This window comes from Lytechinus pictus, chromosome 13 (assembly GCF_037042905.1).
Source record: "Lytechinus pictus isolate F3 Inbred chromosome 13, Lp3.0, whole genome shotgun sequence".
NCBI lineage: Eukaryota > Metazoa > Echinodermata > Echinoidea > Temnopleuroida > Toxopneustidae > Lytechinus > Lytechinus pictus.
The window spans coordinates 11649048-11675988 of NC_087257.1; the positions used below are offsets into that span (position 1 = coordinate 11649048).

At 34.7% G+C, this 26941-nt stretch overlaps 1 protein-coding gene across 1 annotated transcript in view; it reads right to left on the reverse strand.

Annotated features, from left to right (window-relative positions):
* Positions 1-26941, reverse strand: part of LOC129273992 (mucin-17-like) — a 154886-nt gene that overhangs the window by 87716 nt on the left and 40229 nt on the right. Inside the window, exons 34-50 of the mRNA XM_064108928.1 lie at positions 26331-26366; positions 26014-26043; positions 25230-25439; positions 19936-20358; positions 17579-17788; positions 16101-16130; positions 15313-15522; positions 12563-12985; positions 11543-11752; positions 9923-9958; positions 9596-9625; positions 8823-9017; positions 4707-5129; positions 3554-3763; positions 2501-2536; positions 2174-2203; positions 1389-1598 (exon numbers count right to left, since the gene is read on the reverse strand). Of these exons, the coding sequence (XP_063964998.1) occupies positions 1389-1598; positions 2174-2203; positions 2501-2536; positions 3554-3763; positions 4707-5129; positions 8823-9017; positions 9596-9625; positions 9923-9958; positions 11543-11752; positions 12563-12985; positions 15313-15522; positions 16101-16130; positions 17579-17788; positions 19936-20358; positions 25230-25439; positions 26014-26043; positions 26331-26366 (2952 nt within the window). The remainder of the gene's footprint in view (positions 1-1388; positions 1599-2173; positions 2204-2500; positions 2537-3553; positions 3764-4706; positions 5130-8822; positions 9018-9595; positions 9626-9922; positions 9959-11542; positions 11753-12562; positions 12986-15312; positions 15523-16100; positions 16131-17578; positions 17789-19935; positions 20359-25229; positions 25440-26013; positions 26044-26330; positions 26367-26941) is intronic.

The window sequence follows — 26941 nt, forward strand, 5'->3', positions numbered from 1 at the left end:
ACCATAAAATCTTGTTAAATCGTAATAATTTATATGAATTTAGGGCTTGATTCGAAACATTCTTATTTATTTTAATCGCATGCTCAATTGTGTCTAAAAAAAAAAATGAATTGTCATTATCAGGATTAATTCTCGAGCATCGTCATAACTCATATTCCACAATCTTTCCTCACAATCGTTATATCAGCATTGAATACCAATTCAAATGACCATCCAGAGAAAATAACGTATTTATTCCCATAAACTTATTTGGAGCTCATTTTGGATCCAACTACACAATCTCAGGCAAGTTACAGCGCTCTTCGTTGGTTGCACTTGTTTGCTGGCACTGACAAGCACGCCTTTCGTACGGGGCTGCAGACGGGTCTGGTGAATGGACTGCGAATGCTAGTTGACCGAAAATCATTCGGATCGACTTTGCATGATCCATGTCTTTATTATTGTTTCATTTTAAACTTATATGATGTCATCTGCAAATATCATTGTTGAAGATATTTTGGGAAGAGTTCTGCATTGGTCCCCAGCCTTTTTTTGTGTTTTGTGATCATGGAAAATACAAACGAACTTTGCTCTGTCATCTGCTTGTGCAATTCTCACCCGGCCAACGCCAGCGCATACCGTCAGTGCGTAGTGCATGCATAGCGCATCGACGCCGGAGCAAAAAAACAAGACTAAATTTTCCCCGCCTTCAATATTCGATGCATCGATGTTTGATCGAATTAAAGCTGTCGAACACCGGTATTCAAAATAATCGATATGACTCAGGCTTAGTTAATATAGCTTTTTTTATTTTTTCGTATGGAAACTGTTTTTGATACTTTTTCAGTCACATGAAACCATCTTAACTGAGTAAAATGAAAATAGCGATATAGATATGAATTTAGATAGAATAGAAATAGAAATATCATTAGATATATATACCATGGAAATTTTGAGCAATAAACAGCCTGATGAATTACGCCTTGAGAAATAACCAATAACTTGTTTATTTGAATTCAAGTATATTTTTTCTTTTGCTTATTTTCAGAGTCACACTACAATGGCTATGGTCATCATGCAACGATAAGGTTAAAAATAAAAACAGAAAGTATCTTCCCTCCCCTTTTAAATTGCAATTTTTAAACAAAACTATTTTCATCAAATCAATTAAATGGGAGGAGCAATTCTAGAATAACAGGTTATGTTAGAAAACAAAACTTGTACATAAGTCAACACATCAAAATAATAAAGTACATAGAAGGACATCAATTTATAAACACGATGCAATGCAAAATAGACTTTTTCCAAATTTGAAAAATAAAAAAAAAAGACGAAAAAGGAAAATTTCACTCCATTTAAGTATAACCTCAAAAGGATGATTAGTTCCCAAGAAGAAAATGTTTAAATACCTGGAGTTGTTGCCACTGTTGTAGTTGTCTGAGTAGTGGAGCTTTCAGGTGTGGTCGTAGTAACAGTTGTTGTCTCTTCAGAAACTGTGGTGCTTGCTGTCGTGGTGACAGTAGTCGTCATTTCCTCTGTTACTGTAGTGGTTGGAGCAGTAGTGGTTGCTGGCAAAGTAGTGGTTGTAACACTTGTTGTTGTGACAGTAGTTGTAGGCTCTATATTTTAATTAAAAACAATTTACAGCAATGATGATAATAAAAATAATAAAAAAATTATAATGTAACTTGTGAAGGTTTCCATGGCAAAAAAGAAGTGTATTTTAAGTTTTACGTTACACCATGTATCTTTTGTGGGCAATTGTTGGTCCTTAATAGGTTCATCCAAAAATTATAACAAAACTAATTATAGTATAACACTAATTCAACTCTCTAGCATGCCAAAAGCCCATCTCTGTATAATTAATACTTGGCCCATTTATTTCCCTTAATAAAGTGTCATTGAACATAAATTCTGATATACAGCCGGACATGCTGATATCTTTATGGGGTTTGATAATGCATTTCTCTATTACAGATTCCAGTACTAAAAAATAATGGTTGTATTTCAAATATTTGGTGTTAACTATAATGACATATTCACATCCATACATGTATCTCCTAATATCAATGAAAGCACAAAATTAATATTGTTCAGATATGGCAAAAACATTTTTAAATTTTTTAATCAAAATATAAGAAAGATTAGTTTAAAAGGAAACACTTTAAGATCAAAGTAGAGCATTTTAAATTACCAGTTGGTCTAGTTCTTGATGGAGGAGTTCCTACATGTATAAGGAAACAATGAATGAAATAAAATGTGTTACTCAACTTTACATAGGTTGTATTGCTACATTTATAACACATGACAAAAACAGAAGAACATTGTAAGCACATAAAAAGTGAGGAACAAAATTGAAGCAAAGATGCATGTGTAACAAATGGTGTCTTTTAATGGCAGACTGCAAACTTGTGCCAAAAGCTTGTTTGGAAGATTACATTTTATATTGGCTCCTCTTGTTTGATTTCAACTGAATGATTTCGCTTTCTTTACAAGAGATGGTGAGAAATTGGGAACCTACCTCCATCGCCAGTATCAATTGGTTCTGTTGAAAGTTCTGTCAAAGAGAAATGATTGATTCTCTGTTGATTACTTTGGTAGAATAGGACATGAGTTAAGTGAACATGTTTCACATCTTAAATTCTGAGTTATTTGAGGGACACAAATCTTGTTAAATCAAGTCTTATTTCAGTACACCAATTGACCAACAGCCAGAAAAGTTTCTTTATGCTGAAATTGCATATCCATCTTTTGACCACTGTTCCTCACATTTGTCATAGAAATAAATTTCATAAGAATTACAATAATATATGCGTGAACAAAGAATGAGACTGTAACTAAATATAAATATATATATACATATATATATAAAACTGAACTCCTCTTTCTTGTGTTAAGAAATCCTTTGTTGTATGTAATGTACATAAAATTATCAATATCACAATATTATCTCATGTATCTAATTTCTTCTTGAATTTCTTATATCTTTTTTTTTTGGTTGTTGAGGTAGCCTTTTTTATTTTTATGGAAATTGTTGACTAGATTTGTACACCAAAGCGGTTTTGTGCAATAAACAGCTTGATGAATTTATGCCTTAAGAAATAAGAAATACCCGATAACTTGTTTATTTGAGTTAAATTATATTTTCTATTTATTTTCGAGGGTCGCACTACATTGGCTATGGCCATCATGCAAATTTTAAAGTTTAAGGTTTGTAACAAAAAAAAAGAACGTAACCCCCCTTTCAAATTAGAATTCTTTTGACAAAATGATTAAAAATAAATGATGAACAATAAATGATATTAACAATTCTAGGTTAACTGGCTAATATTTCAGAAAAATATAATTATACACGAGTCAGCACATAGAAATACTAATGTACATACATGTACAAGGACATTAATATACAAATAAGGTGTAATTCAAATTAGTAAACAATACTAATCATTAGATCTCTTTAAAATTGAAAAAACTGACACACAGACAAAAAAGAAAGGTTCACTCTATTAAAGTATAAACTAAAAAGTATGCATGGTTCCAAAGAAGAAAATGTGTGGAATGTCTTGGTGAATACCTGGAGTTGTTGTTACTGTTGTAGTTGTCTGAGTGGTGGAGCTTTCAGGTGTGGTCGTAGTAACAGTTGTTGTCTCTTCAGAAACTGTGGTGCTTGCTGTTGTCGTGACAGTAGTTGTTGTTTCCTCTGTCACTGTAGTGGTTGGAGCAGTTGTGGTTGCTGGGGTGGTAGTCGTTGCAATGCTTGTTGTTGTGACAGTAGTTGTAGGCTCTGTATTTGTATGATTAAAAAAATCAATAAAAATCAAAAGAATTGTAATAAAAATGCTAGTAAAGATAAGCTGATAAATTATATCACTTAGACCCACTCTCAAACATTTTGGTGAATGTCTCCCCTCTTTTTCAAAATGCAACTGTTCAGCAAAGTAATAAATTGTAGGAGAAATCCTGACTTGACTAACAACGGCGCAAAATGATTGTGATTGATATTTCATGTCATGTACGTGTAATAACAGAAAAAAGTAATTGCAAAAATGATATAAATATAGAAGGGGCAATTTCAATTGTAAAACAATGCTAATTGGTATGCATTTTTCAATCTTGAAGAAGCTCTAAACTTGATAAAATGTTAATAGGTGGCTTGATTGATGTATAATGTTTTTTCCAAAAAATAATATACATGTACTTCAACCTCATGAAACCAATTTGCTTTTAATGTCATGGTGAATACCAGGGGCCCGTCTTACAAAGAGTTACTATTGATCCAATCAACCGTAACTATGGAAATCCATCAGTGTCATAATTTTTTCTTCAGGAAATTTGCACAATGTCCTTTGTAAACAAAGAGAAGCCCAGTGAATTTTCAAGATTGAATGCATGAATATAAACCATAGCTAGAAAATATTTGAACAAACATGCATATTATGCTGGTCGTCCATAGTAACGATTGATCGGATCAATCGCAGCTCTTTGTAAGACGGGGCCCTGGAGTTATTTTATGTCACCATTGTATTTGTGTCAGTTGTAGAGCTTCCAGGTCTGGTCATAGTATCAATTTCCTTAATATCACTCACAGTCTAGAGAAATACTCATGGCAAAACCAAATCTTATAGATAGGATTCCTCAATTACTCTTGTACAGGGTCAGCAGGATAAGCAATAGCTGCCTATGTTTAAATATAAAATAATGTATTATGCTGAAGCCAAACTATTCACCTAATTTAAGGCATCCTCTGACTGTCACGTTTATGGTTACAGGCATGCTGGTGATATCTAGAACTTCAATGTCAAAAGATTCCACAGATTCTTCATTAAATGTATTTCGAACTATAAACATTCCACTTTCAGGAGCAGTGGAGTCAACAGGATATTCCTCCGCATCAACGACTCCTGTACTGTCCACAATATTTGAGATGCGAACCCTCCGTACTGCATTGTTGTTTCCTCCTTCACCCTGCTCAGACAAAGTCAGCGCATTCACTGTTATTGTGTTCCCAGGGGAAGAAAGCGATACAGTGAACTTAGGGACTCCGGACTCCAGTGTGATTATACCATTAGTACTGTTATTACCATTTCCATCAGTAGGGATAAGGGTGATTATAACATTCAACTTATCCAAGTCCTGCTCCTCACACCCACCTAGAATAAAAGCAGATGACAGAAACAGGGTCAAGTTTTAAAAATATCCTGATATACCAGTCATCAGAACATACAAAACATTAATACTCTATTGCATTTCATTTTATTTGATGACGTATTAAAATCCTTCAAGAATTATGTACTCTCACTGATATTCCCAGCAGTTGGGGTGATCAAAACATTCACATTTCCCAAGTCATCCTCATAGTTACCTAGCACAACAGAAGATGTCATTGGAAAAGACAGGACTAGAAAAGACATCAAAATAAAAAGAGTGATTTGAATTGATAAACCTTGCAAATTAGTCGGCCCTTTTTAATATTGAAGAATTTATTTATTTATTTCGGTATAAAAAACATTGCACATAGCAGCCTCACGGCTGAATTGCGTACAATTTACAAAAATGATTAATACAAACAATACACACACAATAGTTGTTAAAAATAAGATATTGAAATAAGACATAAGTAACTAAACTCTGATCTGAATAAATGGATATTGGTAATAGGATTTAACAAATGATTTTACTAGATGAAGATTTCATAATATAATATAATTCAATACGGTTACTTTGTGATTGTGATATATATGCCAAGCATCTTTCTGTGCAAGTATAGGCTTAAGGATACAAAGTTTAAGGTCATATAATTTATACAGTATGGTCATTTTGCCTCCGACGAAGATTCTGCTAGGATCGAAAGCTTAGGCCCCTTTTTTACTTTCTAATTTACTCCATTGGCTCTCTTTTATTAGATAAGCAGTTGTCAGTAGCTTCTTTTTGCCAATATGGGTGGTAATAGAAATATTTTTTGTATCGTTAAAACACTGATATATTGCCTTGGCAAACATGATAAAGACTAGCGGGATATCCAGCTTGAAATGTATAAAAGTGTTAAAAAAAAAAAAATGTGTCCAAGAGCATTAAGATTTATAATTTGAGCATAATTTATGATATGCATCTATATTATAAGTAGAATAAGTAACTCTGATGCTAATCATTTCATTTCATACTGCCAACTAAAAAATCAATTATTCATACAATGTATTATTTGTTATCATTGTATGAAAAATAAGCTTTGACATTGATGAAATAAATAGGTGGATTTATTGAAGTATAAGGTAGAAGTAGAATCTGTTTTTCAAGGACACTATACTTGGAATTGATGGAATAAGACTCTAAATATATACATAAATCCCTTGAACTGCTCTTTTTTGTGTTCAGAAATCCTATGTTGTATACTAATGTAATGTGCATAAAATTAGGATTAATATTATCTCATGTATTTCATTATTGATTGACTGTCTTATATCTTTATTTGTTGGTTGTTGTTAATATTAAGCCTGAGTTGAATCGATTTTAAAATCGGTGTTCGATCGATGTCATCGAACACCGGACGGGTGCAGATTTTGCCAAATCGGTGCATCGAAAAAAAAAAAATACGTCGGGCGGCCGATTCGTTTGGTTCACACAATCAATCATCAAAATATCAGTAATGTCCAACTTGACTACTACTTACTTGATTTCTATTGCCCCCAAAATGAAACCGATTGTGTAATTATGATACCTATTCACCATTAATTTGAAGTTTATTTCGATCATAGTTCGAGTCTTACTCGTCTGCTCGTGCCGAGATAATTTATGCACGATGAATTCATGAATGGAAGTCATGGCCATCGATCGTGCATGCGCAGTACTGTTCTTTAATTAATCCAAAAAATGGCAGGAAATTGACGCGATCAACGTAAAACAAATCTTGCTTTCATGAACAATATTAATATCATGACCACAGAACATTATTTAATCGTAATATTTAACAATAATTTGCATATGATAATCATTAATATGAATTTAGAGCTTGATGTGAAACGTTTGTATTTCGTTTCAATTTTCAATGGCGGACATCTCATGAGACGATCGACTTGACTTCTTGAGTCGAGTGAGTGCACTTGTCTAAAAAAAAAAATAATTATCACGTCAGGATTGATTCTCGAACATTGTCTACATGCAAAAATTCTTTTCAAGATCGTAATATCACCATATAATAACATTTTACATGACAAAACAGAGAAAATTGCGTTTGATATTTTTTTCCATCAATTTGAAGCTAGTTTGTGCCCCGGGTTTGTGCCCAACTTTGGGCTCTGATTTCATGTATGGAAAATATGTCATACGTCATCGAACACGCATGCGCATTGTGCTTATTTTCTCGGAGCTCGGAGGAGACGTCCAGAGATGGAATAACAATAGAAATAATGCCAGTATCAATTCTTCCATATGAACATAACATACTTTGCTGACATCGTCAATATTCTTAGTATGACCATAAAATCTTGTTAAATCGTAATAATTTATATGAATTTAGGTCTTGATTCGAAACATTCGTATTTATTTCGATCGCATGCTCAATTGTGTCTAAAAAAAATGAATTGTCATTATCAGGATTAATTCTAGAGCATCATCATAACTCATATTCCACAATCTTTCCTCACAATCGTTATACAAGCTTTGAATACCAATTCAAATGACCATCCAGAGAAAATAACGTATTTATTCCCATAAACTTATTTGGAGCTCATTTTGGATCCAACTACACAATCTCAGGCAAGTTACAGCGCTCTTCGTTGGTTGCACTTGTTTGCTGGCGCTGACAAGCACGCCTTTCGTACGTTCTGGTGAATGGACTGCGAATGCTAGTTGACCGAAAATCATTCGGATCGACTTTGCGTGATCCATGTCTTTATTATTGTTTCATTTTAAACTTATATGTTGTCATCTGCAAATATCATTGTTGAAGATATTTTGGGAAGATTTCTGCATTGGTCCCCAGCCTTTTTTTGCGTTTTGTGATCATGGAAAATACAAACGAACTTTGCTCTGTCATCTGCTTGTGCAATGCTCACCCGGCCAACGCCAGTGCATACCGTCAGTGCGTAGTGCATGCATAGCGCATCGACGCCGGAGCAAAAAAACAAGACTAAATTTTCCCCGCCTTCAATATTCGATGCATCGATGTTTGATCGAAATAAAGCTGTCGAACACCGGTATTCAAAATAATCGATATGACTCGGGCTTAGTTAATATAGCTTTTTTTATTTTTTCGTATGAAAACTGTTTTTGATACTTTTTCAGTCACCTCAAACCATCTTAACTGAGTAAGTGAAAATAGCGATATAGATATGAATTTAGATAAAATAGAAATAGAAATATCATTAGATATATATACCATGGAAATTTTGAGCAATAAACAGCCTGATGAATTACGCCTTGAGAAATAACCAATAACTTGTTTATTTGAATTCAAGTATATTTTTTCTTTTGCTTATTTTCAGAGTCACACTACAATGGCTATGGTCATCATGCAACGATAAGGTTCAAAATAAAAACAGAAAGTATCTTCCCTCCCCTTTTAAATTGCAATTTTTAAACAAAACTATTTTCATCAAATCAATTAAATGGCAGGAGCAATTCTAGAATAATAGGTTATGTTAGAAAACAAAACTTGTACATAAGTCAACACATAAAAATAATAAAGAACATAGAAGGACATCAATTTATAAACACGATGCAATGCAAAATATACTTTTTCCAAATTTGAAAAATTAAAAAAAAAAAGACGAAAAAGGAAAAGTTCACTCCATTTAAGTATAACCTCAAAAGGATGATTAGTTCCCAAGAAGAAAATGTTTAAATACCTGGAGTTGTTGCCACTGTTGTAGTTGTCTGAGTAGTGGAGCTTTCAGGTGTGGTCGTAGTAACAGTTGTTGTCTCTTCAGAAACTGTGGTGCTTGCTGTCGTGGTGACAGTAGTCGTCATTTCCTCTGTGACTGTAGTGGTTGCTGGCAAAGTAGTGGTTGTAACACTTGTTGTTGTGACAGTAGTTGTAGGCTCTATATTTTAATAAAAAACAATTTACAGCAATGATGATAATACAAATAATAAAAAAATTATAATGTAACTTGTGAAGGTTTCCATGGTAAAAAAAAAGTGTACTTTAAGTTTTATGTTACACCATGTATCTTTTGTGGGCAATTGTTGGTCCTTAATAGGTTCATCCAAAAATTATAACAAAACTAGTTATTATAGTACAACACTAATTCAACTCTATAGCATGCCAAAAGACCATCTCTGTATAATTAATACTTGGCCCATTTATTTCCCTTCTTAATAAAGTGTCATTGAACATAAATTCTGATATACAGCCGGACATGCTGATATCTTTATGGGGTTTGATAATGCGTTTCTCTATTACAGATTCCAGTACTAAAAAATAATGGTTGTATATCAAATATTTGGTGTTAACTATGATGACATATACACATCCATACATGTATCTCCTAATATCTATGAAAACACAAAATTAATATTGTTCAGATATGGCAAAAACATAGTCAATTTTAATCAAAATATAAGAAAGATTAGTTTAAAAGGAAACACTTTAAGATCAAAGTAGAGCATTTTGAATTACCAGTTGGTCTAGTTCTTGATGGAGGAGTTCCTACATGTATAAGGAAACAATGAATGAAATAAAATGTGTTACTCAACTTTACATAGGTTGTATTGCTACATTTATAACACATGACAAAAACAGAAGAACATTGTAAGCACATAAAAAGTGAGGAACAAAATTGAAGCAAAGATGCATGTGTAACAAATGGTGTCTTTTAATGGCAGACTGCAAACTTGTGCCAAAAGCTTGTTTGGAAGATTACATTTTATATTGGCTCCTCTTGTTTTATTTCAACTGAATGATTTTGCTTTCTTTACAAGAGATGGTGAGAAATTGGGAACCTACCTCCATCGCCAGTATCAATTGGTTCTGTTGAAAGTTCTGTCAAAGAGAAATGATTGATTCTCTGTTGATTACTTTTGTAGAATAGGACATGAGTTAAAGGAGAATGAAACCCTTGAAACCAGCTGAATCCATATCAAAGAGAAAAATCAAAGGAACACATTGTTGAAAGTTTGAGGAAGATTGAATGAATAATAAGAAAGTTATGAGCATTTGAATATTGAGATCACTAGTGCCATGTAGATCCTCCCATCGGCAATGCGACCAAGATCTGTGATATCACACACGTACAACTCCGTCATTACTTTAGTACTTATTTCACTTATATTCTCACTTTTATAGAGTCTATCACAAGGTGAGGTGTTCTCTTTATGAGATGACAAGTACAGAGGTTTCACAACATTATATCATTGATGAATCGTTTGTCATATGATTAGAATGAGCAAAAAGAAATGTTTTGGGGTATATTTTCAGTGTCCAAATGGGAGAGTTGTACGTGTGTGACATCACAGATCTTGGTCGCATTGCCAATGGGAGGATCTCCATAGCATTAGTGATCTCGAAATTCAAATGCTCATAACTCTTTTATTGCTAGTCCTATTTTACTCAAACTTTTGTTGATCTTATTTTTTGATTTTTCTGCTTTCACAAAAGCTAACTTGCTCCAAGAGTTTCATTCTCCTTTAAGTGAACATGTTTCACATCTTAAATTCTGAGTTATTTGAGGGACACAAATCTTGTTAAATCAAGTCTCATTTCAGTACACCAATTGACCAACAGCCAGAAAAGTTTCTTTATGCTGAAATTGCATATCCATCTTTTGACCACTGTTCCTCACATTTGTCATAGAAATAAATTTCATAAGAATTACAATAATATATGCGTGAACAAAGAATGAGACTGTTACTAAATATAAATATATATATATACATATATATATATATATAAAACTGAACTCCTCTTTCTTGTGTTAAGAAATCCTTTGTTGTTTTTAATGTACATAAAATTATCAATATTATCTCATGTATCCAATTTCTTCTTGAATGTCTTATATCTTTTTGTTTTGGTTGTTGAGGTAGCTTTTTTATTTTTATGGAAATTGTTGACTAGATTTGTACACCAAAGCGGTTTTGTGCAATAAACAGCCTGATGAATTTATGCCTTAAGAAATAAGAAATACCTGATAACTTGTTTATTTGAGTTAAATTATATTTTCTATTTATTTTCAAGGGGTCGCACTACATTGGCTATGGCCATCATGCAAATTTTAAAGTTTAAGGTTTGTAAAAAAAAAAAAAGAACGTAACCCCCCCTTCAAATTAGAATTCTTTCGACAAAATGATTTAAAATAAATGATATTAACAATTCTAGGTAACTGGCTAATATTTCAGTAAAATATAATTATACACGAGTCAGCACATAGAAATACTAATGTACATACAAGGACATTAATATACAAATAAGGTGTAATTCAAATTAGTAAACAACACTAATCATTAGATCTCTTTAAAGTTGAAAAAACTGACACATAGACAAAAAAGAAAGGTTCACTCTATTAAAGTATAACCTAAAAAGTATGCGTGGTTCCAAAGAAGAAAATGTTTGCAACGTCCTGGTGAATACCTGGAGTTGTTGTTACTGTTGTAGTTGTCTCAGTGGTGGAGCTTTCAGGTGTGGTCGTAGTAACAGTTGTTGTCTCTTCAGCAACTGTGGTGCTTGCTGTTGTCGTGACAGTAGTTGTTGTTTCCTCTGTCACTGTAGTGGTTGGAGCAGTTGTGGTTGCTGGGGTGGTAGTCGTTGCAATGCTTGTTGTTGTGACAGTAGTTGTAGGCTCTGTATTTGTATGATTTAAAAAAACAATAAAAATCAAAAGAATTGTAATAAAAATGCTAGTAAAGATAAGCTAATAAATTATATCACTCAGACCCACTCTCAAACATTTTGGTGAATATCTCCCCTCTTTTTCAAAATGCAACTGTTCAGCAAAGTAATACATTGTAGGAGAAATCCTGACTTCAAGAAGCTCTAAACTTGATAAAATGTTAATAGGTGGCTTGATTGAAGTATAATGTTTTTTCCAAAAAATAATATACATGTACTTCAACCTCATGAAACCAACGCTTTTAATGTCATGGTGAATACCAGGGGCCCGTCTTACAAAGAGTTACGATTGATCCAATCAACCGTAATTATGGAAATCCATCAGTGTCATAATTTTTTCTTCAGGAAATTTGCACAATGTCCTTTGTAAACAAAGAGAAGCACAGTGAATTTTCAAGAAAAGATTGAATGCATGAATATAAACCATAGCTAGAAAATGTTTTGAACAATCATGCATATTAGATGTTGATGTTGCTGGCGGTCCATAGTTAAGATTGATCGGATCAATCGCAGCTCTTTGTAAGATGGGGCCCTGGAGTTATTTTATGTCACCATTGTATTTGTGTCAGTTGTAGAGCTTCCAGGTCTGGTCATAGTATCAATTTCCTTAATATCACTCACAGTGTAGAGCAATACTCATGGCAAAACCAAATCTTATAGATAGGATTCCTCTATTTCTGTTGTACAGGATAAGCGGTATAAGCAATAGCTGCCTATATTTAAATATAAAATAATATATTATGCTGAAGCCAAACTATTCACCTAATTTAAGGCATCCTCTGACTGTCACGTTTATGGTTACAGGCATGCTGGTGATATCCAGAACTTCAATGTCAAAAGATTCCACAGATTCTTCGTTAAATGTATTTCGAACTATAAACATTCCACTTTCAGGAGCAGTGGAGTCAACAGGATATTCCTCCGCATCAACGACTCCTGTACTGTCCACAATATTTGAGATGCGAACCCTCCGTACTGCATTGTTGTTTCCTCCTTCACCCTGCTCAGACAAAGTCAGCGCATTCACTGTTATTGTATTCCCAGGGGAAGAAAGCGATACAGTGAACTTAGGGACTCCGGACTCCAGTGTGATTATACCATTAGTACTGTTATTACCATTTCCATCAGTAGGGATAAGGGTGATTATAACATTCAATTTATCCAAGTCCTGCTCCTCACACCCACCTAGAATAAAAGCAGATGACAGAAACAGGGTCAAGTTTTCAAAATATCCTGATATACCAGTCATCAGAACATACAAAACATTAATACTCTATTGCATTTCATTTTATTTGATGACGTATTTAAATCCTTCAAAAATAAAGTACTGTCACTGATATTCCCAGCAGCTGGGGTGATCAAAACATTCACATTTCCCAAGTCATCCTCATAGTTACCTAGCACAACAGAAGATGTCATTGGAAAAGACAGGACTAGAAAATACAACAAAATAAAAAGAGTGATTTGAATTGATAAACCTTGCAAATTGGTTGCCCCTTTTTAATATTGAAGAAGCTTTGACATTGATGAAATAAATAGATGGATTTATTGAAGTATAATGTAGAAATAGAATCTGTTTTTCAAGGACACTATACTTGGAATTGATGGAATGAGACTCTAAATACATACATAAATCCCTTGAACTGCTCTTTTTTGTGTTCAGAAATCCTATGTTGTATACTAATGTAATGTGCATAAAATTAGGATTAATATTATCTCATGTATTTCATTATTGATTGACTGTCTTATATCTTTATGTGTTGGTTGTTGTTAATATTAAGCCTGAGTCGAATCGATTTTAAAATCGATGTCATCGAACACCGGTGCAGATTTTGCAAAATCGGTGCATCAAAAAAAAAAAAATACGTCGGGCGGCCGATTCGTTTGGTTCACACAATCAATCATCAAAATATCAGTAATGTCCAACTTGACTACTACTTACTTGATTTCTATTGCCCCCAAAATGAAACCGATTGTGTAATTATGATGCCTATTCACCATTAATTTGAAGTTTATTTTGATCATAGTTCGAGTCTTACTCGTCTGCTCGTGCCGAGATAATTTATGCATGATGAATTCATGAATGGAAGTCATGGCCATCGATCGTGCATGCGCAGTACTGTTCTTTAATCAAACCAGAAAATGGCCGGAAATTGACGCGATCAACGTAAAACAAATCTTGCTTTCATGAACAATATTAATATCATGACCACAGAACATTATTTAATTGCAATATTTAACAATTTGCATATGATAATCATTAAAATGAATTTAGAGCTTGATGTGAAACGTTTGTATTTCGTTTCAATTTTCAATGGCGGACATCTCATGACGATCGACTTGACTTCTTGAGTCGAGTGAGTGCACTTGTCTAAAAAAAAAATAATTATCACGTCAGGATTGATTCTCGAACATTGTCTACATGCAAAAACTCTTTTCAAGATCGTAATATCACCATATAATAACATTTTACATGACAAAACAGAGAAAATTGCGTTTGATATTTTTTTCCCATCAATTTGAAGCTAGTTTGTGCCCCGGGTTTGTGCCCAACTTTGGGCTCTGATTTCATGAATGGAAAATATGTCATACGTCATCGAACACGCATGCGCATTGTGCTTATTTTCTCGGAGCTCGGAGGAGACGTCCAGAGATGGAACAACAATAGAAATAATGCCAGTATCAATTCTTCCATATGAACATAACATCCTTTGCTGACATCGTCATTATTCTTAGTATGACCATAAAATCTTGATAAATCGTAATAATTCATATGAATTTAGGGCTTGATTCGAAACATTCGTATTTATTTCGATAGCATGCTCAATTGTGTCTAAAAAAAATGAATTGTCATTATCAGGATGAATTCTCGAACATCGTCATAACTCATATTCCACAATCTTTCCTCACAATCGTTATATTAGCTTTGAATACCAATTCAAATGACCATTCAGAGAAAATTACGTATCTATTCCCATAAACTTATTTGGAGCTCATTTTGGATCCAACTACACAATCTCAGGCAAGTTACAGCGTTCTTCGTTGGTTGCACTTGTTTGCTGGCGCTGACAAGCACGCCTGTCGTTTCGGGAGAGTGTACGGGGCTGCGGACGGGGCTGGTGAATGCTAGTTGACCGAAAATCATTCGGATCGACTTTGCGTGATCCATGTCTTTATTATTGTTTCATTTTAAACTTAAATGTTGTCATCTGCAAATATCATTGTTGAAGATATTTTGGGAAGAATTCTGCATTGGTCCCCAGCCTTTTTTTGTGATCATGGAAAATACAAACGAACTTTGCTCTGTCATCTGCTTGTGCAACGCTCACCCGGCCAAAAATAAAAATAATAAAGTACATAGAAGGACATCAATTTATAAACACGATGCAATGCAAAATAGACCTTTTCCAAATTTGAAAAATAAAAAAAAAAGACGAAAAAGGAAAAGTTCACTCTATTTAAGTATAACCTCAAAAGGATGATTAGTTCCAATGAAGAAAATGTTTAAATACCTGGAGTTGTTGCCACTGTTGTAGTTGTCTGAGTAGTGGAGCTTTCAGGTGTGGTCGTAGTAACAGTTGTTGTCTCTTCAGAAACTGTGGTGCTTGCTGTCGTGGTGACAGTAGTCGTCATTTCCTCTGTTACTGTAGTGGTTGGAGCAGTAGTGGTTGCTGGCAAAGTAGTGGTTGTAACACTTGTTGTTGTGACAGTAGTTGTAGGCTCTATATTTTAATAAAAAAACAATTTACAGCAATGATAATAATAAAAATAATAAAAAAATTATAATGTAACTTGTGAAGGTTTCCATGGCAAAAAGACGTGTATATTAGGTTTTATGTTACACCATGAATCTTTTGTGGGCAATTGTTGGTCCTTAATAGGTTCATCCAAAAATTATAACAAAACTAGTTATTATAGTATAACACTAATTCAACTCTCTAGCATGCCAAAAGCCCATCTCTGTATAATTAATACTTGGACCATTTATTTCCCTTCTTAATAAAGTGTCATTGAACATAAATTCTGATATACAGCCGGACATGCTGATATCTTTATGGGGTTTGATAATGCGTTTCTCTATTACAGATTCCAGTACTAAAAAATAATGGTTGTATATCAAATATTTGGTGTTAACTATAATGACATATACACATCCATACATGTATCTCCTAATATCAATGAAAACACAAAATTAATATTGTTCAGATATGGCAAAAACAAAGTCAATTTTAATCAAAATATAAGAAAGATTAGTTTAAAAGGAAACACTTTAAGATCAAAGTACAGCATTTTAAATTACCAGTTGGTCTAGTTCTTGATGGAGGAGTTCCTACATGTATAAGGAAACAATGAATGAAATAAAATGTGTTACTTAACTTTACATAGGTTGTATTGTTACATTTATAACACATGACAAAAACAGAAGAACATTGTAAGCACATAAAAAGTGAGGAACAAAATTGAAGCAAAGATGCATGTGTAACAAATGGTGTCTTTTAATGGCAGACTGCAAACTTGTGCCAAAAGCTTGTTTGGAAGATTACATTTTATATTGGCTCCTCTTGTTTTATTTCAACTGAATAATTTTGCTTTCTTTACAAGAGATGGTGAGAAATTGGGAACCTACCTCAATTCAATTCAATTCAATTCAATTTATTTTCATTCTTCAACATAATACAAATAATTACATGATAAATCAATTCAATTCAAATAAAAGCATGAACAAAATTCAACCTCCATCGCCAGTATCAATTGGTTCTGTTGAAAGTTCTGTCAAAGAGAAATTATTGATTCTCTGTTGATTACTTTTGTAGAATAGGACATGAGTTAAGTGAACATGTTTCACATCTTAAATTCTGAGTTATTTGAGGGACACAAATCTTGTTAAATCAAGTCTCATTTCAGTACACCAATTGACCAACAGCCAGAAAAGTTTCTTTATGCTGAAATTCCATATCCATCTTTTGACCACTGTTCCTCACATATGTCATAGAAATAAATTTCATAAGAATTACAATAATATATGCGTGAACAAAGAATGAGATTGTAACTAAATATAAATATATATATATATATACATATATATAAAAAACTGAACTCCTCTTTCTTGTGTTAAGAAATCCTTTGTTGTATGTAATGTACATAAAATTATCAATATCACAATATTATCTCATGTATCTAATTTCTTTTTGAATTTCTTATATATTTTTTTTGGTTGTTGAGGTAGCTTTTTTATTTTTATGGAAATTGTTGACTAGATTTGTACACCAAAGCGGTTTTGTGCAATAAACAGCCTGATAAATTTATGCCTTAAGAAATACCCGATAACTTGTTTATTTGAGTTAAATTATATTTTCTATTTATTTTCAAGGGGTCGCACTACATTGGCTAGGGCCATCATGCAAATTTTAAAGTTTAAGGTTTGTAACAAAAAAAAGAACTTAACCCCCCCCCTTCAAATTAGAATTCTTTCGACAAAATGATTAAAATTAAATGATAAACAATAAAAGATATTAACAATTCTAGGTTACTGGCTAATATTTCAGAAAAATATAATTATACATGAGTTAGCACATAGAAATACTAATGTACATACAAGGACAGTAATATACAAATAAGGTGTAATTCAAATTAGTAAACAATACTAATCATTAGATCTCTTTAAAGTTGAAAAAACTGACACATAGACAAAAAAGAAAGGTTCACTCTATTAAAGTATAACCTAAAAAGTATGCATGGTTCCAAAGAAGAAAATGTTTGCAACGTCCTGGTGAATACCTGGAGTTGTTGTTACTGTTGTAGTTGTCTCAGTGGTGGAGCTTTCAGGTGTGGTCGTAGTAACAGTTGTTGTCTCTTCAGAAACTGTGGTGCTTGCTGTTGTCGTGACAGTAGTTGTTGTTTCCTCTGTCACTGTAGTGGTTGGAGCGGTTGTAGTTGCTGGAGTGGTAGGCATTGCAATGCTTGTTGTTGTGACAGTAGTTGTAGGCTCTGTATTTTTATGATTTTAAGAAACAATAACAATCAAAAGAATTATAATAAAAGTGCTAGTAAAGATTAGCTAATAAATTATATCACTTAGACCCACTCTCAAACATTTTGGTGAATATCTCCCCTCTTTTTCAAAATGCAACTGTTCAGCAAAGTAATAAATTGTAGGAGAAATCCTGACTTGACTGACTAACAACGGCGCAAAATGATTGTGATTGGTATTTCATGTCATGTATGTGTAATAACAGAAAAAAGTAATAGCAAAAATGATATAAACATAGAAGGGGCAATTTCAATTGAAAAACAATGCTAATTGGTATGCATTTTTCAATCTTGAAGAAGCTCTAAACTTGATAAAATGTTAATAAGTGGCTTGATTGAAGTAAAATGTTTTTTCCAAAAAATAATATACATGTACTTCAACCTCATGAAACCAACGCTTTTAATGTCATGGTGAATACCAGGGGCCCGTCTTACAAAGAGTTACGATTGATCCAATCAACCGTAACTATGGAAATCCATCAGTGTCGTAATTTTTTCTTCAGGAAATTTGCACAATGTCAATTTGCACAATGTCCTTTGTAAACAAAGAGAAGCACAGTGAATTTTCAAGAAAAGATTGAATGCATGAATATAAACCATAGCTAGAAAATGTTTTGAACAAACATGCATATTAGATGTTGATGTTGCTGGCCGTCCATAGTTAAGATTGATCGGATCAATCGCAGCTCTTTGTAAGACGGGGCCCTGGAGTTATTTTTTGTCACCATTGTATTTGTGTCAGTTGTAGAGCTTCCAGGTCTGGTCATAGTATCAATTTCCTTAACATCACTCACGGTCTAGAGAAATACTTATGGCAAAACCAAATCTTATAGATATGATTCCTCTATTAGTGTTATACAAGATTAGCGGGATAAGCAATAGCTGCCTATTTTTAAATATACAATATTATAAACCTCTCTTTAAGAATCTCGAATAATCCGTTCCTCTGATTGGTCAAAACTGAGGTCATGTAAACGACCATGCCTTCAAAACAACAAACTAAGGTGGTAACCAAGGGCAACGGGCATAGTTAACAAGATTTCTGCCCGTTGCCCCCTCATCCGCTCCTTAACGACGGGCATAGCAAAATTTGGCTGAAATCCCCATTTTATTGCATGCAAAATGTTGCTTTCTGCAGTGATTGCAGATACCATAAATATCCGCGCGATTTGATCGAAAGTTTTAGACAATTCGCGCATTTACGCGCTTATTGCGCAAGTGCGCGCAACAGATGTGACATATCGATGGAACGATTTCGATCTTTGACTTTTGCTTGATAATTCCTGTTAAAATATATGGCATTTATTGAAAAGAAAACTAACTTATTAAGGACATAACGGATGTATCAATCATCAAGTCTTGTCGCAGTTTGCTCAAATGCATGCTCGCAAAGGTGAGTCGGGTGAAAAGATTAGATGGTCACTGCACTTTGTAAAAATAAACGTTATTCGTTCAACTTAACGTTAGGACAGCTAGGTATGACAAACGACAACGTTCGGACGGGTAGATCTAATTTTAATGGTCGTTAGCTTAGAAGTTAAGAGTAGACTCGAGATCTAACGTTACTAACGTTTTCAGGATGTACGTAGGTTTAGTCGACTAGATCTAACGTTATAGATTACACTCTAATGGAGATTTAAGACTGAACTTTAGATCTAGCCTAGAATCACCCTATTCAGAATCAGAGCCTAATTTGGTTCCTAAAAATATCTAGCATAGGCCTATAGTAGGGCCTATCGGTATGAACTGCTTTGAAATTCGATTTTGAGATCCAACTTCAGGGTCAGGGCTAAGTTAGGGCCTAGAGGCTAGACCTAACTTTAGCTTGGGGCCTAGGCCTCGGGCAGGCTTTTAGATCTAGATCTAGACCTAGACTAGGCCCTAATGTTAGATCTAATGTTTAATAATTCGGTTAATAAAATATATATGGACTACTTTTATATTCGAGACATGGTTGTTTCAATTCGGCTCGGGGGAACCGCATCGGCCAGACCATGCCCTCGGGCATAGTCGCGTTGCAGTCCCCTTGAGCCTCTAGAAACAACCATGCCTCTCAAAGCAGTCCATATATCTATTATGTATTATGCTGAAGCCAAACTATTCACCTAATTCAAGGCATCCTCTGACTGTCACGTTTATGGTTACAGGCATGCTGGTGATATCCAGTACTTCAATGTCAAAAGATTCCACAGATTCTTCGTTAAATGTATTTCGAACTATAAACATTCCACTTTCAGGAGCAGTGGAGTCAACAGGATATTCTTCCGCATCAACGAATCCTGTACTGTTCACAATATTTGAGATGCGAACCCTTCGTACTGCATTGTTGTTTCCTCCTTCACCCTGCTCAGACAAAGTCAGCGCATTCACTGTTATTGTGTTCCCCGGGGAAGAAAGCGATACAGTGAACTTAGGGACTCCGGACTCCAGTGTGATTATACCATTAGTACTGTTATTACCATTTCCATCAGTAGGGATAAGGGTGATTATAACATTCAACTTATCCAAGTCCTGCTCCTCACACCCACCTAGAATAAAAGCAGATGACAGAAACAGGGTCAAGTTTTGAAAATATCCTGATATACCAGTCATCAGAACATACAAAACACAATGGCCCGAATTCACAAAGGTGGTTTTGAAAACCCACGGTTGAATCCACGGTTTATGCAGATTTCTTGTATGCATTACGCTTAATTTAACGCGTGTTGGGCGCATGTATAAAAAATGTCCAATGCTGATGCGCGCTTTTGTCACAATGCCCCAAATTGACGCCTGTTGCCGTGGTTATCCACGCTATTTTATTCATGAGTCCACTGTTTGAAGAGTGGACTCATGAATAAAATAGCGCATTACGCGAATCCTGTGTTTAAAAAATACCCCACCAGCTTATAAACACAGGAACTCCATTGCCTTGCCTGTTGTGTCAATGGGAGCTCAGGTGGGATATTTGAAACCCCAATTTCAGATTTTGGGAGAGCTTCATTTCTCTCGTTTAAACTGGGGTGGGGTTCATCTGACTGCTGATAATGTCTTGCGTGTTAGTCAATGGGAGCTCAAGTGGGGTATTGACACCCCACTTTCAGTTTTTGGGAAAGTTTCATTTCTCTCGTTTAAACTGGGGTGGGGTCGATTTAAGGGCCGTCTGCACCATCCCGAGTTTTCAAATTAGCGCGCTATTTCTGATCCGGCAAATTATCCCGATCTGAAAAATCTCAAGATAATTTGCAGTGGAGACGCAAATATCGCGCTAGTTCGTAGGATTAATCTCGAGATTGCAATCCCAAGTCAACTCGGGTTTATTTGCAAAATAGCGCGCTATATTACGAATTATCCCGTTAATTCGTAGGTGCAGACGCACTCGAGATTGGACTCGGGGTAATTTATTCATGACGTCAGTCCATAATGCAATTCGCGTTCGACTTCCGCCTTGGTCAAAACATAAACACGTGCGAAAGTCAACTTTATACATGCGAATAGATATTATCGCGAATAGCGTTCATCAATTGCCTAATCAGCAACGATGGTGTCCCACCAGTGAATGGATTTTGGGAGAGACCAGACCGAAGGGGGAGGCGCTCAATATCGACTATGGTCATATTCAATAACAACACTGACAGCAGTGTCATCTTATTCCTTCGCAAAATGTGAGCAAATAGCATTTCTTTCCTCCTTCTCTCCCTCTCTCTCTCTCTCTGTCGTTGCCTCTTACTCCGCCATCATATTTAACGAAGAATACATCACTTCTTCACTCGCTGAACTGAGAGGATTGTTGCATAACACCGGTCGAATTCGGCGAAAGTGCTAGTGAAAGGAGTACATTGCTTGCATATCGCGGGAAGTTATTCAAAAGCGCGGGCGTTGAAACTCCAAGATCCGAAAGTGCGCATGCTCGGAATATCGGGCTTGTTGCCTCGCTCGAGCAGGAATCGCTTTCTTGCGATGGTGGAGACGGGGTTTCTTGAATCTCGAGATTAATCGCGAAGTGGGCCGATCGGGCTAAAATCTCGAGATTGAGCAAACTCGGGATGGTGCAGCACCACCTATCGTGACTGCAACTGCTGATAAGAGCTGATAAAACACTGTGCATGCCACCACATCAGGCTGATGAAGGGCATGGAGTGGGATTGCAGCTGTCCTTGTTACGTAATAGTATAAACAAACTCTTCAGAGCTTCCTGGCTGACAGTAATCTTGAAAGAATATATTTGTATTCTATTTGTTTTAGGACATTAGCATGTCTAAAAACGATTCAAAATTTAGATGGAGATCTAACTGAAATTTTGAACGATGCAAAATGACCCACAATTGCCGAAATAACAATAAGTTTTAAAAAAATCACCCCCAGTTAACTCCCTCTCTCTCTGCCAGGCCTTATGAAGGTCACTTCTCTTTGGGGGAAGGTGGATTAGCTGGGAGAGTGCGTGGTTGTTTACTTAAGGATAACCATTCCTTGTTGATATTGGGATGGGGGGGGGGGGAGTGAAAGTAGCTTGGAATTTGAAATTGGGGTGTCAGAGGAGATCAATTTTTAAACACAAAGTTTCGTAATGGTATTTAACCATGGTAACAGGCATCAATTTGGCGCACTTTGACAAAAGCGCTCAACAGTATTGGACATATCTTATACACGCGCCCGATACGCGCTAAATTATGCATAATTTATACATGACGAAATACCTCCGTTTGATAACACTATACCCCATTTTTTCTCAATGAATTCTCTTCTCCGAATACGAAAACCATACTGCCCCAGGCATGCAATGTAAGTATCAAAACACCTGTTTCTTGACCTCGGTCCGAAGATAACACAACAGCCCGAGTGCGGTCAGGGAAAACATGTCGCCATTTTTTATTCACTTACTTTCCTTATTTCGAGATTGATTTTCTTCGTTCGAAATTGAAAATGGGCTATCATTGAATTTCTGAATACAATATGCCTTTGAAAACGTGATTAAATATCGAATACAATAATTTAATTCCGAAGGTCCTTCTACAGGCAGAGAAGACTTACGTAATACACAGCTGTTGTTTATCATTTCGTCCTTGGCTCAACGCTCATAATCTGGCCTGTGGGGATTACCTGGCCAAGCGGGGTTGATCAGGCGGGTGTTTCATAAAGCTGTTCGTAAGTTAAGAGCTACTGGTGATCATGTCTTGCGGTAAATGGTACAAACCATTGGCGATGATCACCAGTCGTTGTTAAAGTCGCTCTTAACTTACGAACAACTTTATGAAACGACCCCCAGGGCTTGGAAATGATGTTTTAGATTTTCAAATGCAAAATGGGGTGAAATACCGCAGTTTGCCATCTGATCTGCGGTCCGTTTCCAAACGGGGGTAAGACGTAATGACAGGAAATCTGCATAAACCATGGACTCAACGTGGGTTTTCAAAACCACCTTTGCGAATTCAGGCCTAATACTCTGTTGCATTTCATTTTATTTGATAGCGTGTTAAAATCCTTCAAGAATAAAGTACTGTCACTGATATTCTCAGCAGTTGGATCGATAAAATCGATAAAACTTGCAAATCGTTAGACCCTTGAATCTTGAAGAAGCTTTGACATTGATAAAATAAATAGGTGGTTTTATTGAAGTATAACATAGAAGTAAAATGTGTTTTTTTTCAAGTGAGTGCACTTGTCTAAAAAAAAAATAATTATCACGTCAGGATTAATTCTGGAACATTGTCTACATGCAAAAACTCTTTTCACGATCGAAATATCACCATATAATAACATTTTACATGACAAAACAGAGAAAATTGCGTTTGATATTTTTTCCCCATCAATTTGAAGCTAGTTTGTGCCCCGGGTTTGTGCCCAACTTTGGGCTCTGATTTCATGTATGGAAAATATGTCATACGTCATCGAACACGCATGCGCATTGTGCTTATTTTCTCGGAGCTCGGAGGAGACGTCCAGAGATGGAACAACAATAGAAATAATGCCAGTATTAATTATTCCATATGAACATAACATACTTTGCTGACATCGTCAATATTCTTAGTATGACCATAAAATCTTGTTAAATCGTAATAATTTATATGAATTTAGGGCTTGATTCGAAACATTCTTATTTATTTTAATTGCATGCTCAATTGTGTCTAAAAAAAAAAATGAATTGTCATTATCAGGATTAATTCTCGAGCATCGTCATAACTCATATTCCACAATCTTTCCTCACAATCGTTATATCAGCATTGAATACCAATTCAAATGACCATCCAGAGAAAATAACGTATTTATTCCCATAAACTTATTTGGAGCTCATTTTGGATCCAACTACACAATCTCAGGCAAGTTACAGCGCTCTTCGTTGGTTGCACTTGTTTGCTGGCACTGACAAGCACGCCTTTCGTACGGGGCTGCAGACGGGTCTGGTGAATGGACTGCGAATGCTAGTTGACCGAAAATCATTCGGATCGACTTTGCATGATCCATGTCTTTATTATTATTTCATTTTAAACTTATATGATGTCATCTGCAAATATCATTGTTGAAGATATTTTGGGATGAGTTCTGCATTGGTCCCCAGCCTTTTTTTGCGTTTTGTGATCATGGAAAATACAAACGAACTTTGCTCTGTCATCTGCTTGTGCAATTCTCACCCGGCCAACGCCAGCGCATACCGTCAGTGCGTAGTGCATGCATAGCGCATCGACGCCGGAGCAAAAAAACAAGACTAAATTTTCCCCGCCTTCAATATTCGATGCATCGATGTTTGATCGAATTAAAGCTGTCGAACACCGGTATTCAAAATAATCGATATGACTCAGGCTTAGTTAATATAGCTTTTTTTATTTTTTCGTATGGAAACTGTTTTTGATACTTTTTCAGTCACATGAAACCATCTTAACTGAGTAAAATGAAAATAGCGATATAGATATGAATTTAGATAGAATAGAAATAGAAATATCATTAGATATATATACCATGGAAATTTTGAGCAATAAACAGCCTGATGAATTACGCCTTGAGAAATAACCAATAACTTGTTTATTTGAATTCAAGTATATTTTTTCTTTTGCTTATTTTCAGAGTCACACTACAATGGCTATGGTCATCATGCAACGATAAGGTTCAAAATAAAAACAGAAAGTATCTTCCCTCCCCTTTTAAATTGCAATTTTTAAACAAAACTAATTTCATCAAATCAATAAAATGGGAGGAGCAATTCTAGAATAACAGGTTATGTTAGAAAACAAAACTTGTACATAAGTCAACACATAAAAATAATAAAGTACATAGAAGGACATCAATTTATACACACGATGCAATGCAAAATAGACTTTTTCCAAATTTGAAAAATAAAAAAAAAAGACGAAAAAGGAAAATTTCACTCCATTTAAGTATAACCTCAAAAGGATGATTAGTTCCCAAGAAGAAAATGTTTAAATACCTGGAGTTGTTGCCACTGTTGTAGTTGTCTGAGTAGTGGAGCTTTCAGGTGTGGTCGTAGTAACAGTTGTTGTCTCTTCAGAAACTGTGGTGCTTGCTGTCGTGGTGACAGTAGTCGTCATTTCCTCTGTTACTGTAGTGGTTGGAGCAGTAGTGGTTGCTGGCAAAGTAGTGGTTGTAACACTTGTTGTTGTGACAGTAGTTGTAGGCTCTATATTTTAATTAAAAACAATTTACAGCAATGATGATAATAAAAATAATAAAAAAATTATAATGTAACTTGTGAAGGTTTCCATGGCAAAAAGAAGTGTATTTTAAGTTTTACGTTACACCATGTATCTTTTGTGGGCAATTGTTGGTCCTTAATAGGTTCATCCAAAAATTATAACAAAACTAATTATAGTATAACACTAATTCAACTCTCTAGCATGCCAAAAGCCCATCTCTGTATAATTAATACTTGGCCCATTTATTTCCCTTAATAAAGTGTCATTGAACATAAATTCTGATATACAGCCGGACATGCTGATATCTTTATGGGGTTTGATAATGCGTTTCTCTATTACAGATTCCAGTACTAAAAAATAATGGTTGTATATCAAATATTTGGTGTTAACTATAATGACATATACACATCCATACATGTATCTCCTAATATCAATGAAAGCACAAATTTAATATTGTTCAGATATGGCAAAAACATTTTTAAATTTTTTAATCAAAATATAAGAAAGATTAGTTTAAAAGGAAACACTTTAAGATCAAAGTAGAGCATTTTAAATTACCAGTTGGTCTAGTTCTTGATGGAGGAGTTCCTACATGTATAAGGAAACAATGAATGAAATAAAATGTGTTACATAGGTTGTATTGCTACATTTATAACACATGACAAAAACAGAAGAACATTGTAAGCACATAAAAAGTGAGGAACAAAATTGAAGCAAAGATGCATGTGTAACAAATGGTGTCTTTTAATGGCAGACTGCAAACTTGTGCCAAAAGCTTGTTTGGAAGATTACATTTTATATTGGCTCCTCTTGTTTTATTTCAACTGAATGATTTCGCTTTCTTTACAAGAGATGGTGAGAAATTGGGAACCTACCTCCATCGCCAGTATCAATTGGTTCTGTTGAAAGTTCTGTCAAAGAGAAATGATTGATTCTCTGTTGATTACTTTTGTAGAATAGGACATGAGTTAAGTGAACATGTTTCACATCTTAAATTCTGAGTTATTTGAGGGACACAAATCTTGTTAAATCAAGTCTCATTTCAGTACACCAATTGACCAACAGCCAGAAAAGTTTCTTTATGCTGAAATTGCATATCCATCTTTTGACCACTGTTCCTCACATTTGTCATAGAAATAAATTTCATAAGAATTACAATAATATATGCGTGAACAAAGAATGAGACTGTAACTAAATATAAATATATATATACATATATATATAAAACTGAACTCCTCTTTCTTGTGTTAAGAAATCCTTTGTTGTATGTAATGTACATAAAATTATCAATATCACAATATTATCTCATGTATCTAATTTCTTCTTGAATTTCTTATATCTTTTTTTTTTTGGTTGTTGAGGTAGCCTTTTTTATTTTTATGGAAATTGTTGACTAGATTTGTACACCAAAGCGGTTTTGTGCAATAAACAGCTTGATGAATTTATGCCTTAAGAAATAAGAAATACCCGATAACTTGTTTATTTG